General features: G+C 33.5%; 1 protein-coding gene across 1 annotated transcript; it reads left to right on the top strand.

Moving 5' to 3' along the window:
* Window positions 1-3073: 3073 nt before the first annotated feature.
* Window positions 3074-11185, top strand: LOC127700239 (ganglioside-induced differentiation-associated protein 1-like). Its single transcript, XM_052203664.1, has 5 exons — window positions 3074-4196; window positions 5995-6187; window positions 7068-7241; window positions 9495-9680; window positions 10668-11185. The coding sequence occupies exons 1-5, from the start codon at window positions 4140-4142 to the stop codon at window positions 10988-10990; spliced, it is 933 nt and encodes a 310-aa protein (XP_052059624.1). The 5' UTR covers window positions 3074-4139; the 3' UTR covers window positions 10991-11185.
* Window positions 11186-16849: the final 5664 nt, after the last annotated feature.

The raw sequence follows: 16849 nt of genomic DNA, 5'->3' as shown, positions 1-16849 counted from the left end.
GCACTACTATAAATGTAAATATCACTATGAAAATGATGGGTTCCAACAACAGCAATTCGCCCTTTTTGTTATCTCTAATCGTATGAAGTATACTAGCCAGGAGCCTATTCAGTGCTTGTCATTAGTTCATGTCTGTTATATTTGTTTCTCGTTACGTAAATTGTTTTGTTAAATTAAAATTAGGCCGTTAGTTTTCTCAATTGAATTGTTTCACATTTTTCATGTTGAGGCCTTTTCTAGCCGACTATGTGGTATGGATTTTTCTCATTGTAGAAGGTCGTACGGTTGCATATAATTGCTTACATCCACTTCATTTGAACTTTGGTTGATAGTTGTCCCATTGGCAATACTACCACATCTCCTTATTTTTATAGTAAAGTTATGAAAGAAAGCAACACGACGAACGAAGATTTGACATCAATACACATTATTATTAGACAAACACGGATTCGTCGTGGTTTTACTTAGTTTTTGCAAGGATTTGTATATAGCGAAAGTTCCATACGTCTAACTATACAAATCATTTTTTATTGTAAATACTTAGTGCATCTACAATACTCTCGATCAGTGGGAGACAAGAAAGAAAAATCCACTTAATTCATTTGTATCGGTTTATCATAGAACTAGAGACATATAATACAATATATATAATTGTATTATATGTCTCTGATAGAACACTAAATCGCAGCTACATACAATAATACTATATATGCACGTACCTATAGCAAGATCCAAATATAGCATGTTCGCCTCGAGTGCGGGAGTTGGTGGGTTCGAACCCCAGCTGGGTCAAACCAAAGACTTTAAAATTGGTATTTGCTGCTTCTCCGCTAAGCACGCGGCATTAAGGAGTAAGAGCAAAGACTGGTCGGCTCGGAGTCGGAAAAATGTGTCCGAGGAAGGTAACATGTCTTTCTGCGGATTGTTACCTTGTGAACTAGCACGTTAGAAATCCGGCTCAGTTTGTCGGTCTAGTACACTAGTCTTTTTGGGGCCCTTTATAGCTTGCTGTTCGGTGTGAGCCAAGGCTCCGTGTTGAAGGCCGTACTTTGACCTATAATTGTTTACTTTTTACACATTGTGACTTAGATGGATAGTTGTCTCTTTGGCACTCATACCACATCTTTTTATTTATATTTACTATTCATATTACATTAAAAGAGGGACGAAAGATACCAGAGGGACAGTCAAACTCATAGATCGAAAACAAACTGACAACGCCATGGCCAAAAATAAAAAGACAAACAGACAAATGATAGTACAGATGACACAACATAGAAAACTAAAGACTAAGCAACACGAACCCCACCAAAAACTGGGGGTGATCTCAGGTGCTCCGGAAGGGTAAGCAGATCCTGCTCCACATGTGGCACCCGTTAACATGTCCTCGTCCTGAATATGCATACGGATTTACCGCTGGACGTTAATCATCATCATCATCATCATCATCATCATCATCATCATCATCATCATCATCATCATCATCATCATCATCATCATCATCATCATCATCATCATCATCATCATCATCATCATCATCATCATCATCATCATCATCATCATCATCATCATCATCATCATCATCATCATCATCATCATCATCATCATCATCATCATCATCATCATCATCATCATCATCATCATCATCATCATCATCATCATCATCATCATCATCATCATCATCATCATCATCATCATCATCATCATCATCATCATCATCATCATCATCATCATCATCATCATCATCATCATCATCATCATCATCATCATCATCATCATCATCATCATCATCATCATCATCATCATCATCATCATCATCATCATCATCATCATCATCATCATCATCATCATCATCATCATCATCATCATCATCATCATCATCATCATCATCATCATCATCATCATCATCATCATCATCATCATCATCATCATCATCATCATCATCATCATCATCATCATCATCATCATCATCATCATCATCATCATCATCATCATCATCATCATCATCATCATCATCATCATCATCATCATCATCATCATCATCATCATCATCATCATCATCATCATCATCATCATCATCATCATCATCATCATCATCATCATCATCATCATCATCATCATCATCATCATCATCATCATCATCATCATCATCATCATCATCATCATCATCATCATCATCATCATCATCATCATCATCATCATCATCATCATCATCATCATCATCATCATCATCATCATCATCATCATCATCATCATCATCATCATCATCATCATCATCATCATCATCATCATCATCATCATCATCATCATCATCATCATCATCATCATCATCATCATCATCATCATCATCATCATCATCATCATCATCATCATCATCATCATCATCATCATCATCATCATCATCATCATCATCATCATCATCATCATCATCATCATCATCATCATCATCATCATCATCATCATCATCATCATCATCATCATCATCATCATCATCATCATTAATAAAATGATGACATTTCGTGTTCATCTATCGGTACATTACATCGTTTTCCAAGTCGTCAACGTGAGAAGAAAATAAAATAGATGATAAAACCTTTCCTAGCAAAAGACCAATTACATTGTGTATTAATGGTGAAATATTTCGAACAAAACCATTTATGCGAAAAAATGAACTTATATTCATATACATAGATTTTATAATTGACAACAATTTACCAGTTATACCAAAGTGAAACTTTGCCTGTATAATATAAATGTAAATATATCAACAATGTCAATTGCTAGTGTACGTATAGCCTACGAGGCAACGGTAAAGACGTTTACGTTTAGCTACATTTAGACAATACAAAAATTGCGTCGACTGTTCTTGATCCTGGTTTAATTCAAAACTGTGCATCAATCATTACAGTAATAACATTAAACTGTAGTGACTATTTCAGTAATTTTTGGTTAAATATTGAAGTAAAAAGTTCTGCAAAGTTAATAACAATGCTGATACTCGATAATTTGACGGGTCACTGAGCACTGACGGGGGGTCACCTTTACATTTGAATGATGGAACAATGATAGCTTCTGTCTATGATTTCGGAGAATATCTTGAAGGCAAAACCATATTAAATAACTGTATCACAATAGACAATATATTAGATTGAAATTTCGTTTATTCGTAAGTCTTCTTGTTTCAGATCGGATAAAGCTTTGAAATTTCTTTGTAGGTAAGCGGACTATCTTATTCCTCAAATATCGTTTCCTGGGTCAAGTCACCCGCAAGATTATGAAAGTTGCTGTCAGCACTAGCACAAGAACGAAGATTTTAAATGTCCATTAAATTGTCTAATGAGATATCATAGCTCAATTTCTTATTCTGGTTGAAAAGGATATCACACTTTTTTTTCCGGTTATCCTTACACAGAGCTTCCAGTATATGTATCACCTTCCTGTCTTTAAAGATACCCCGCTTACATCGTCTTTTTTAAAGCTACTAAGTTTCTCCAAACATAAATGACGCAATGATTAACACCGATTGGCTATCCATGTTTTATCTGTTGTTAAAGCTTTCGATCGTCCCTTCTTTGTATGTTTCTTATTTTGTTCTTTCCTTAAGGATGCGTAACGAAGTTTTAGTAAAAGATTTATTTACTGTTCCTTAGCTGGATTATCGCTTTTTGCAGGGGCGGATCCAAGATTTTTACCCTCTACACCTCACCCCTTCCCCGCCCCCGAGGATCCACCAGTGGCCAATCGTAGAATCATTAATGTTGATGTCAATTGTATCGGTAACCGTGGCTTACAGTTGAATACAAAATGTAAAGGAGCGTGGTTGCTATATGCACATATGCACATGTACTTGGGGCATGGGCCCAACTTTTTCTATTATAGTATACTTTTTTCCCCAAGCGCCTGTGTCTATATACTATAATGAGATTCACTTGGGGCAAAACTGTTGTTTTGATTTTTTATCAATTATTAACACGTATCACGTGATTTATATATCAAATGTTCTAATTTTTCCCCATTTAAACATGTTCACCTTTATAGGTACACAGTGTATCACATCGATTCTCAAGGTTACATGTATAACAACACTGCTTGAATCGGAATAATTGGAACTAAGGAGAATACACTTTCAGAGATACAGGATGTCTGAAAATCGCTTCACGTTGTATTATTTTTATACATCCAACTGCGCACAAAAGGTAAATAAGAAGAAATTTAAAATATTTTTATTTTTAATCATTGTATTGTCTTTTTTGCGATTGTATTAGTAGAGCATTTTGAAAATAAAATCCATTTAAGGTTATTTGTTTAAGATTGTACAACCCTTCAATTGAATTTGTAACCATACTAGTAAAATGTTTATTTAAGAATTGAATGCTTCTTTTTGTAAATTTATTGGGGTGTAAAAGCGTTAACCGAAGTACATTTTGTATGTTCCGCGCTTCATTTTAAAAATGTGCGCACGGTCAACGCTTTTACAACCCTATAATTACATTACATATAGGTTTCATTATAATACGTTATTTTGTTTGGCTAACAGCAATCTCGTATCATTCTGAAATTAACCTTCATTTCACATTCATGATGACACGAGCTTCCACAATAAATAAAGTGCCCAGGTAAATAAAAGAAACACTTGATAGAAATCGTGTTTTCATGATCCTGGAAAAAATATGTAATTATAAGTATTGAATGTTTCTTTTAGTAATTTTATAGGGTTTTAAAAGCGTTGATCGTGCGCACATTTTTAGAATGAAGCGCGGAAGCACTTCATACAAAATGTATTTCGGTCAACGCTTTTATACCCCAAAACATTTACAAAGAATTATTCAATTCTTAAATAAAATTACTAAAAGAAGCGTTCAATACTTATAATTACATTTTTTGATAGGATCATGAAAACACGATTTCTATCAAGTTTTTCTTTTATTTACCTGTGCACTTTATTGTGGAAGCTCGTGTCATCATGAATGTTACAATTCATTTTGAAATGAAGAATGCACGAGATTGCTGTTAGCCAATCAAAATAACGTATTATAAAGAAACATACATGTAATGTAAATTATAACGTCATAACATTTTAAAAGTACGAGTTAAAAAGGTGTGATGTTACCTCGACAATGTTATAATCAATATTTAGATAAAAGATTTTATTAGTAACGAAACAAGTCTATTTGTAATACAATGTTTGGGCGAAGTTTTTTTTTAAGAAATCGTTTTTCATATAACGACTAACAAATAAAAAAACATTTGGTAGAATGCAAGTAAGAAAGGGAATCCTGAAACAGCAATAAGCCAAGGAACATCTACACGTAGCAGCTATTAAACAATATTGAACATTTAGAGGTCAACTTGAGTGAACTGTCTTTTATTTAAAACCGTATATTGGTTTCTAATATTCTTTTGATCTTTAAAAATATATCTTGCTGTCTCGTATACCAAATATTTCCTATTTTGCTACAAGGGTCTGGGTGAGAAGGGGGCTTCATTTCTGTATTTTATATTTTTATGTCATTTTCTCTATTTTTTTGCCCAATGTTTTCTGTTATTTATATTTTAGTACCCAATTATTTTCTATTCTTTATTTTTTCCCACTATTCTGTATGTTTTGCTCTATATTCTCTTTTCTGTAAAACCAATCCAAACCCTCGACTATTTTAGTTTTGAGGATAAGATATATGTGCATTTCATTTTCTAAGGTATTTTCTGGTGGACTATCAGTCCCCGAATACACCTATTTCAAGTAGCCTTGGCTTAAGTATTTGCAGGATTTAAATGTTGTACAAATGGTATTAAGGTTGCAAAGTAAATTTGACCTGAGTTTTGCTGTTTTGTCAGGGGTCATACTCTCTAACGCTTTGTATGTTTGGCTTTCCAAATATTTTCTTTCTTATTTGTATTGAACGATAGCAAAATAATGAAATATTTTGGACATTTAAGACAAAGTCATTTGGTTTTCTAAGTCGGATTTAGTAGTCCAGTGTTGTTTATTTGCAGGTTTTGCTGGCACTGTTTGAGAAAGGCTGTCCATTTAATCGAAAAATTATTAACATCCATTCCGGAGAACAAAATGATCCAGAATTTATGAAGTTAAACCCTAAAGGACAAGTTCCTGTTCTTAAAGATGGGGATAATATTTTATTGGAATCAGAGGAAATTATAGACCATATCGATCAAAAAGTCAAAGCGGGTATTTTGATTATCTTAGCTAACATATGTAAATAAAATGACTTAATATATTTGGTGATAGGCTATCACCAAGTTTAAGAGCTACACATGTTTACTGTAATACATAATTTAAATTACAGTATTGTATCATGTCGTATTCTTATAAAACCAAGCACCTTTACACTCTTTGCTAATGATTGTACAAGTCCAGCTTTGAACCAAACATGTACCTAACATTTATATATAACTCGTAACCTCGTAATTTCTTGTATTGTTGATACCTTACTTTTATCTGTTACGAATAAACCATTTCAACTTCCAATAAATATCTCTCTTGTGTTTAATGTTTCTTATACATTCTTTATAAATAAAAAAACTTTATTCAGGTTTTATTGAAAAATGCTAAAGTGTTCCTTATGCTAATAAATGTTAACCAAATGACTCGGACCGATTTAGAGCTAGGTTGTGAAGACATATGTATCTCTTATGGAAAAAATGGGCTGTTATATTGGAGAGTGTTTTGAATTAAGGAGATCAGGTCTGAATATTGATACCAAGTCTAGTAAATAATTTGAGAACGAATGCATATAATGTAATTGTGCATTCATAATATATATTGTTGTTGGCTCTGACCAATGCTAATATACTAAATATACATGTACATGTACACTGTGATGTTTATTGTTGTAATTATCAATTCTGTCAATCAATTGTAACTGATTTTATGCCCTTTATGGGCCCTGCAATTTGGGAAATAAAAATATTCTATCCTATTCTATGTTGATTTCTCGTTTGCGATTTATGTCGTGCTGTTTCTGTTTCATTGGCGTTTACAGCTCACGTTAATGTTGCTTGGGTCGTCATAAATATTAACTTATCTTGGTTTTTTCTTTTTTCCATAGGAGCTAGACTAGTTCCAGACAGGAGCAGCGCAGTAGGGAAGGAGGTACAAAGATTACGAGATCTGTTCGCAGAAATTGACATTGGGATTGCTACTTTTGGCGTGTTACTTAACAGAGATTTTTCAATAAGCGGTGTGAAAATGCCAGGATTTTATGATAGCAATGTCCTGAAAGGTAAACAATTGAAATGAAGAAAAGTAAGCTGGAAACGAGGATGTTCTATCCGAATAGAACTTCCTTGCTTGAAAGAAAGCAAGAAACAATTGATTGTATCACGGACTACTTTTGATGTTTAATAATAGTTAGCTACAATATAAATGGTAAAATGCTAAAAATAATTATGAACATGTATAATGACATTAAATCCAGAGTAATATATAACGGAAAGGCATCAGATTATGCTCCATGTACACAAGGAGTGGGACAAGGAGAATATCTGTCGCCTCTTTTATTTTAAATATATATTAACGACTAAGTGGATTTCATATCAAGACAGGAAATAAATGGTCTGAAAAGTATCTCAGATGACCTTGAAAACTGTCTATCCATATATCAAAAATTGTTTTATTGCATGCTATATGCAGATACAGTTTTACTTGCGGAGTCAAAAGATGATCTTCAAAAACAACTCAATCATTTTAACATATATTGTAAAATGTGGAAGCTTAAAGTAAACGTAGCTAAAACGAAAATTGTCGTCTTCTCAAAGGGACGATAACAAAGTAAATTGAAATTAATTTTATAATAACGAAGAATTCAAAATACTAGTAGTAAAAGAATTTAACTACTTGGGACTGGTTCTGAACAGGTGAGGCTCCTTAGCGCAAACCAAGAAAAAAATGGCAGAAAAAGCTACTAAAGCTATGTACAGTGTACCGAAGAAAGGCAGAATAAACAATCTGTCAATTAAAGGTCAAATAGACCTGTTTGAAAAAATTCTAAAGCCTATCCTCCTTTATGGATGCGAAGTACGGGCTATGAGAAAAAATGATATACTAGTTATTGAAAAATGTTCATTTGAAATTCTTGAAACATCTTCTCCATATGAAAACAAGTACTGTACTCCGAACCTTATTGTTTATGGGGAAACGGAGCGTCACCCATGAAACAATTCGATTAAAGCTAAAATTATTTCTTATTGGTGTAAGCTGCTTTCTAACAACGATAAGCTGTCCAGCATCACTTCACTATTACACGACAAATAACCAAGAAATAAATTTGGTGAAAAATGTAAATGGCATATTGCATGAATGCGGTTTCTCAAATGCTTTCCTACTTCAGAATGGTAATAACTCAAAATGGTTAGTTGCAGCGGTAAAACTTCTGACTCACAGATCAATTTAAGCAAACATGACTTCGGAAATTCAAAACATCCCACAATGTTAGAATTTTTGAATTATAAAATTTTCAAGAAAGATTTAACATTTGAAGATTATTTACAAATACTTCCAAATAAAAAAATATATAACTTGTAAATTTAAGACACTACATCACAATTTACCAATCAAAAGAGGTCGATGGACAAATTTAGAAAGATCAGAGGGAAAATGCACACTTTTTCGACAGATCAGAGGTAGGAGACGAATATCATTATATTTCAGAATGTCCTGCACTGAAAAATGAAAGGAAATTGTATTTACCCGTGTATTTTTCTTGTCACTCAAATGTATTAAAATTGAGAAACTTAAAAAAAATAATCTTTTCTTATGAAAAGACTATATAAACTAATTAAAATAATAAACGAGAAAATCGGTCTTCCTGTCTAGACCACATTACTGGCATGTTGTTGGGGTTTTTTTGTGTGTTTTTTTTCATACCGTATCACATATGACACCAATTTTAACTCACCTCTGCCATACTATGTATTATTTGTATATCGTTTTTGAATGTCATTCTCTGTACCTTTGGTTGTATTGGTTTTTAGAGAATAAAGTATTGTAAGAATTCTGTGACATAGAACACGAAATTAAGAAATACATTTTCCCTTATCATTACAGAAACAATGAACGGAACTTATCCACATGAAATATAATAGGAATAATTCCAAACTTCAAGTCAGCACAAAAAAAAAAATATATATTGAAATGATTAAAACTGTGAACAAAAGGGGGTATGAAGTTAGTCATAGTTATTCAGCACGTCCAATTGCAAAAAAATGAATAAATCTTTAATATTTTCAAATTATGCTGAGTTTATTGAATTTTACAAAATGCATGTACATTGTGACTAATATCTTACAGCATAATGTCAAGAAGATTGGTATTTCATTTTAAATTTAGAATGATACTCAAGGCCAATGATTAATTTTCAAATTCAAGGGGCTAAAATGTGGCCTTATCATATATGTTTTTCCTTTATTAAATATTCTGTGAAATTAGATGGTACTATTTTATTGAAATTTAATAATAACCGAATTTCTTATTGCAGCATTCATCAAAAGATTAGAAACGTCTGCTGAAAAGTACCCGGATTTAAGAAATACTTTTTTGACAAAAGTAGAAAAGATAGAGAACTTTGCACAAACTGTTTTGGACAAGGAAAAGGTTGCAAAATGCTTAGATGATGTTGATAACAAATTTGAACAATTTGAAGGCTGTTTGGTTAAAAATAAAGGTACGAAAACGTAAAAAAAAAAACCAAACATATCACACAAATGAAATAAATACATATATATTGCATCTGCAGTACCGTTAGCCGTGTCTAACCTCGGACCCTGTCAATAAAGCGCGTCTAAGTTGATCCTTTATGTAACGGTTACATAGATATAAAAAAAACATAGAGATATCTAACACACCCTGTTATCGGCTTTCAATAGGATCTGTGTTCGCGGTTGCCATCATAAACAATTGTTTGGCTATCTTGTATAGCAGATTTTCTGTAAAACACGTGTACAGTTTCAGATATCTCTATGATTTTTTTTAAATGGGACACTGTCACAAAATCATCAACAGTGTATAAACAACTTTGGATGTCACACAGTTGCCTTCTGAAAAAAAACCTTTTCTCTTGCCAGCATTTCCTATAATATATTCTGCTGAAAACTGTGTGTAATCGTTGTGGTATACCTATAACACAGATTATCAGTCATACTATTATTCCTCGCGTCAAGTTACAATGTCATACGAGATCAACTACTGACCACTACTCGACAAAATCGTGAGGATCACGACGGATGTTACGGACAAACCCGGAAACAAATGACTTAAGAATGTGCTATATGACAGGAAAAGTTACTGCTAACCTCTTGGCTATCTATTAAGTTCATCTCGTACTTTTCAGCGAAGAAACTTTACTCAATATTTTTATGATTATTTTTTTAATATTTTATTTTTATTTATATTTGTGTTCGTCATTTTTTTTTTTTTTTTTTGCTCTTTTCCAATCTACGACTTCTTATTTCGGTTTATTATTATTCTGAACTTAACCACTCTCACTAACAGACCTGTGCATTTTTCAACATTCTAGTAAAAACGACAAGTGTAACAAGAAAGACCAATTTTGGTCGAAATCCTTAGTAAAATTATAATCATATCAACGAATTAAATAAACACCAGCTTGAATGATAATCAAAACGTAACGTTTACAACTTCTTTTTTACAGCAGCGGTTTCTGAAGGACAAGACTATTACCTGGCAGGACCTGAATTCACTGCAGCTGATATCGATCTTATAATTTACATGGATCGAATGACAATCTTGGGATTAGAAGATAGATTTTTTGCCAAAGCAAGGAGACCGTTGCTCCATGAATATTTACAGAGGATAGAACAAAGAAAATCAGTAAAGATGCTTCGGGCTGAAATAAAGAAAATTGTACCGTACATGTTTTGGAGAGCTGTAAAATCGAAGATTCCCTTTGTAACAAGTGTGACAGTATTTGGGTTGGCTTTTGGAATAGGTGTTTGGTTCATGAAGAATAAATAAATGTTAACTACACTTATAGATATAATTCCATGGACACAATTTGAGCAAGAGTTACTTCCTTTTTGTCGCCATTGTGGATGTCTAAGTGCACGAATTCTTTATAAATCCACCATTTCAATTTGTTATAATGTCCACTAGACTTTATAAACAGTAAATTGAGTTGTTTTCTGAACAATTCTAATTTCTTTTATGGTTGCTTGATTCAAAACTATAATCTAGTAAGGATCTTTTATCAAACTTGTTTGTACCGCATGTTTTATGTTGGTAAGTTAAAGTACGAATATCTACCATTTACCCCTCCAAAATGGCGGCCATGGGAAATAACTCCAATTCAAATTATATCCTATCGAAATCGAACATTTAAGAAATGTACATTTTGGAATCATCATGAAAAATAAAACTTAACCAACACATCTTGTCAAAATATGGTTTCATTAAATCATGGCTTTGAAAAACATTTTCAGTTTTATAACATTTTTGTCAGATCACATACAAACTTTTTCAAAAATTCATTATATTTATTATTTTATTCAATACCCTTAGTCAGTGACAGCAGTAAATAACAAAACGGAAAAACTGAAAATGAGGTTCGGCTGAGTACCCCCCGCATAAACCCTAACCGTGATTTGAAAGCCAATAATGCCGTATAAAAACGCAGAAACGTCACTGAATTCATGTTGAAATCTGTAATATGAAGGTTTTGATACTACAAGTAATTCACATAAATTTAACATTATCAATGTTCTATAAAATGAGGTCACGGTCAGATGAACCATGCCAGACAGACATGTACACCTTACAATCATTCCATACACCAAATATAGTGGTCATATTGCTAATAGTACCTGGGAAACATTCAAACCACAAAATCTTAACATTGACTAATGAACCATGAAAATGAGGTCAAGGTCATGTGAACCCTGCCAGACAGACATGTACATCTTACAATCATTCCATACACCAAATATAGTTGACATATTGCTTATAGTATCTGATAAACTGACAAAATTACGAAGTCTTAACATTGACGAATGAGCCATGAAAATGAGGCCAAGGTCATATGAACCCTGCCAGACAGACATGTACACCTTACAATGGTTCCATACACTAAATATAATTGACCTATTGCTTATAATATCTGAGAAAAATACCAAACCACAAAACTAAACATTGTCCAATGAACATGAAAATTAGGTCAAGGTCAGAGGAAACCTAATAGACGGACATACTATACCACTTTGCCTCATAATCTTATTAAGAAAAAATTCACACACCTGATTAAATGGGCATTTAAAAGTCGGAATGCGAATATATATGTCCAAACTCTTTTAGGTCATTTTTTAGTAACAACAAACAAAAAAACTATGTCAATTGGACCTGCTTTGATACTATAACTGCCCTTGAATTTTTACTAGATAACATTTTTGTTCGCTATGGAGATTCCGTATATCGTCAGGTTATCGGAATTCCCATGGGGACTAACTGTGCGCCACATATTGTGGACCTGTTTCTGTATTGTTATGAGTTACAATTTATGACTAAAATCAGCAAAGACCCATAGAAACAACATCTGATTCAAAAATCTAATAACACTTTCAGATATTTAGATGATATATTGGCTCTCAATAATGACGACTTCAGTATGTTACTAAATAGATTTATCCTGCCGAACTGACTTTAAATAAAGCTAATACTAACAATGAACACTGCCCTTTCCTGGATCTTGATATCTATATCTTTAACGGGAAGCTTAATACCAAAATTTATGATAAAAGAGATGATTGTTCATTTCCTATTGTTAATTATCCATTTTTAGATGGTGACGTTCCTTTGTCACCATCTTATGGCGTTTATATATCTCAACTTGTTCGATTCGCTCGTGTATGTAACAACGTATTTGATTTCAACGAAAGAAATCTCTGTATTACTGAAAAATTATTACACCGGGGTTTTAGATATCACAAACTAGTCAAAACATTTACTAAATTTTATCATCGGTACAAGCTAACTACAAGGACATCATTCGTAAATATAAATCAACATGCAGACATCTTATACGTTCGGGTATTTCACATCCAATATTTTATGATAATATTCTTTACAAAGCACAAAAATGTCGGCATTCACCTAAAAAGCTAACCGAACCTTTAAACAGACTTATTCGGAAAGGATATAGTTACGATACTGCTGTCAAGTCATTAAGGATTGCATATTTTGGTATTAATATTGATTCACTCATAGGGTCTTTGTATCGGAAATAAACACATTTATTCTAAAACAGTTATTGGCAGCTAAGGCTCCGTGTTGAAGACCGTACTTTGGCCTATAATGGTTTACTTTTATAAATTTTGACTTGGATGGAGAGTTGTCTCATTGGCACTCGTACCACATCTTCTTATATCTATGCCACGGGTTATGTTCTTCTCATCTATTTTATGATGGTATGATACTAAACCCCTTACGGGAGGGATTGTACTTGATTTTCATATGATGATAGCATAATCTTTCAATCAGTTTAATTGAGGGCTGGAGCTGGCATGTCAGTAACTGCTAGACTAAGTAGTCCTTTGTTCATTTATGTATCATTGTCATTTTGCTTAGTTTCTTTTGTTACCTATTCTGACATCGGACTCGGACTTCTTTTGAACTGAGTTTTACTGTGCGTATTGCTATGTGTTTCTTTATTCTACGTTGGCTAGAGGGGAGGGTTGAGATCTCACAAAACATGTTTAACCCCGCCGCATTTTTGCGCCTGTCCCAAGTCAGGAACCTCTGGCCTTTGTTAGTCTTGTATGTTTTTTTTTAATTTTAGTTCATTTATATGTTTTGGAGTTTATTGTGACGTCCATTTTCACTGAACTAGTACACAATTTTATTTAGGGGCCAGCTTAGGACCACCTCCTGGTGCGGGATTTTCTCGCTGCGTTGAAGACCCATTGGTGGCCTTCGGCTGTTGTCTGCTCTTTGGTCGTGTTGTTGTCTCTTTGACATATTCCCCATTTCCATTCTCAATTTTATGTACACCTTACAGTTATTCCAGACACCAAATATAGTGGTCCAATTGCTTATAGTATCTGAGAAATAGACCAAACCACCAAAACTAAACATTGTCCAATGAACCATGAAATTGAGATCAAGGTCAGATGAAACCTGCCAGTCTGACATGTACACCTTACAATCATTCCATGCACCAGATATAGTTGACATATTGCTTAAAGTATCATAGGCGGATCCAGGGGGGGGGGGGGGGGGGGGGGCGGCCCCCCCCTTTTCAGGTAAAATTTGGTTGATTATATAGGGAATCACTGAAGCATGACTGGAGCGGGGCCCCCCCTTAGGTCAGTCAGCGCCCCCCCCCCCCCCCCCCCCCCCCCCTGAGTATCTTGATATACGGACTTGACCACGTAACTTTAACCTTGATTACTGATCCATGGAATGAGGTCGAGGTCAGGTCACCCCTACCTGGCGGACATGTAGACTTTGCAAGGAACCTATATACCAAATTTAGTTATCCTATTACTCATAATAAGTGAGTATTTCACTTAACCAAAAAAATGTATTTTTTTTCAAAGTCACTGAACCATGAAAATGAGGTCAAGGACAATAGACATAATTATGACAGACAGAATCTTCGTAACACAATGTATCTGCACACAAAGTATGAAGCACACAGGTCTTCTGCCTTCTGGAATATAAAGCTTTAAACAAATAGTTTACGCCGTCGATGTTGCATTGCATTACCTATGTTTCGCATACTGCGACTTTTGTCGCAGGCGAGACAATAACCAAATTGATGTAAATTCGTCTTTAAGATGAACTTTGCCTGAAGGGATTGGAACCTTACTTTCTTATATTTAGTTTTATTTATCAACGGAGAATTATAGAACTAAAAATATGTTATAAATCACCGAAGCTTTTATAACTGGACTGATGCTATTCTTTGGGACTAACAGTCCACTAGCAATGATATCGGACCAGTGCATTCAGCTTTTTTTCCCCAAAATGTACAAAATTTTGTTAAAAGGCACAATTGTTAATATTCAGTTAAATTGTTTGTAAAAAAAGTTCTAAAGTTCATTTCATAAATCAAAACTAACCCATAGCTAATTTTGTAATATTCTTAGCATTAAGATGAATTGATTGTTAGGGTCAAACGCCACTTTCAGCAATCTTGGCTATATCATAGCGACCATTTTTACTTGTAGATAAAGTCGGAGTGTCCGGAGATAACCACCCATCTTCAGCAGGGGAAAAGGAAAATCCTAGTCAATTATTTTCTGCTTGGAAATATCTGAAATGTAAAAAAAATGGACTTAACTTTGCTTATCGGACAAAGTCCAGCCACCAAATATATATTATGAGTCTTTTCTATCAATTATACACATTTTCTGTATAAATCAACTGTCTTGCATATTTGCTTATTATCAGGATGATTTTTGCACTAAAAAAATCGTTGAAATATACTAAGTACGTATGTATAAGGTATTGTTGAAAAGTACATGTAGTCAACATAACAGCTGTTTAATTGTCGTTACATAACAATGCATCAGCACAAAACATTCTGTCTCAACGCAGGCAACACCGTGAAAGTCAGTTTCATTAGGGGAAATATCAAGGTTGAAAAGGGGACCCTTAGCCTGTTACCTGGATAACTAGGGTAATTGTATATATGAAATATTTAGGAATAAAACTTTTCTATATGTGTTAAAAAAAATTGAAAAAAATATTTTATCGTTAGCTCGGCGACTTTTAGTTTTTAAACCTAGTAAATATAAAAAAAAATTGACAATACATTTTAGATGTAATTAACCGTATATTTTACCATATATATATAATAAATACATACATATATATATATATAATAACGGATTTTAGAAGAAGAAAAAAAGGGGGTAAACAAATTTGTCCTGGACCCAAAGTATCTGATATATAATCACTAAATTTTTGAATTATTCAATTAGAGAACAAAATCTATATAGTTAAAGGATAATGCTAGCTTCATTTGAGTCTCCGTGAGGTTTCCCTGTATTACATCTGCTTCGTAAAACAAAGGAACAAGTCGGGGAGAAAAGGAAAACAGTTGGTTCTCATAGGAATGCTAACCGTGGCTGTCGAAGATCACGCTGACTAAACGTAACAAATATTCTGTCAATAAGAATATCGAGTCTCTTTATAGTATCAGTTTCACAGAAGTTCTTGTTTGAAACAGGGTGGTTTTGTCCCTTTTTAAAACAAGATATTTGTATATTTACGTTTAATAGTCTATATTTTTAAAGGAAACAAAGTCACAGTTGATTTAATTATTTCAATCAATCTTCATTTAGCTTAGAATGTACTTATGTAAAGGAAAGAAATATCAAATGTGTGTAGAGTAGTCGATGGGCGATAGGTCTAAGTGTGCGTCAGATATCTTTTTAAAGAGGTTTCTTGGGTCAGAAAGATGTCTCAGTCTTAAGGTTCATCAAAACAAATGGACAAAAATGGCTGTATTTACACCTCAAAAACTACTCTGTGTACAGGCTTACCTGTCCAGTTTGGAAAGTTTTAAGGCCTGGCATCCACTAGATATATAAATGTTAAATGCATGTTTTGTTTCAGAAAGATATAATCACTTTTGGATTTTGATGGGCATTTTTTTTCCTTTCTGCAGAAGGTGTAAAAATAAACAAACACCTGAATTGAAGCACAACTTGATAAAATAAGTGGATAACTTTGTATTTCCTTAAACAAAACAACTACCTATACACAAATGTGTGTGTATAGTCCAACTCAATAGTTAAATCACATTAAGCCTAAGGCAAGAAACTTCAATGTTTACATACTTTACGTACTGTATTGATCTGTATTTACCTTCATTGT

This window comes from Mytilus californianus, unplaced genomic scaffold (assembly GCF_021869535.1).
Source record: "Mytilus californianus isolate M0D057914Y unplaced genomic scaffold, xbMytCali1.0.p SCAF_5, whole genome shotgun sequence".
Classification (NCBI taxonomy): domain Eukaryota; kingdom Metazoa; phylum Mollusca; class Bivalvia; order Mytilida; family Mytilidae; genus Mytilus; species Mytilus californianus.
Note: the sequence above shows the minus strand (reverse complement) of the source record. Positions and strands in the feature narration are given on the sequence as shown.

Coding starts and splice junctions, on each gene's coding strand:
- LOC127700239 (XM_052203664.1), top strand. CDS start 4,140: ATGTCTGAAAATCGCTTCACGTTGTATTATTTTTATACATCCAACTGC. Junction 4,197..5,994: donor CATCCAACTGCGCACAAAAG/GTAAATAAGAAG, acceptor GTTTATTTGCAG/GTTTTGCTGGCACTGTTTGA. Junction 7,242..9,494: donor TGATAGCAATGTCCTGAAAG/GTAAACAATTGA, acceptor TTCTTATTGCAG/CATTCATCAAAAGATTAGAA.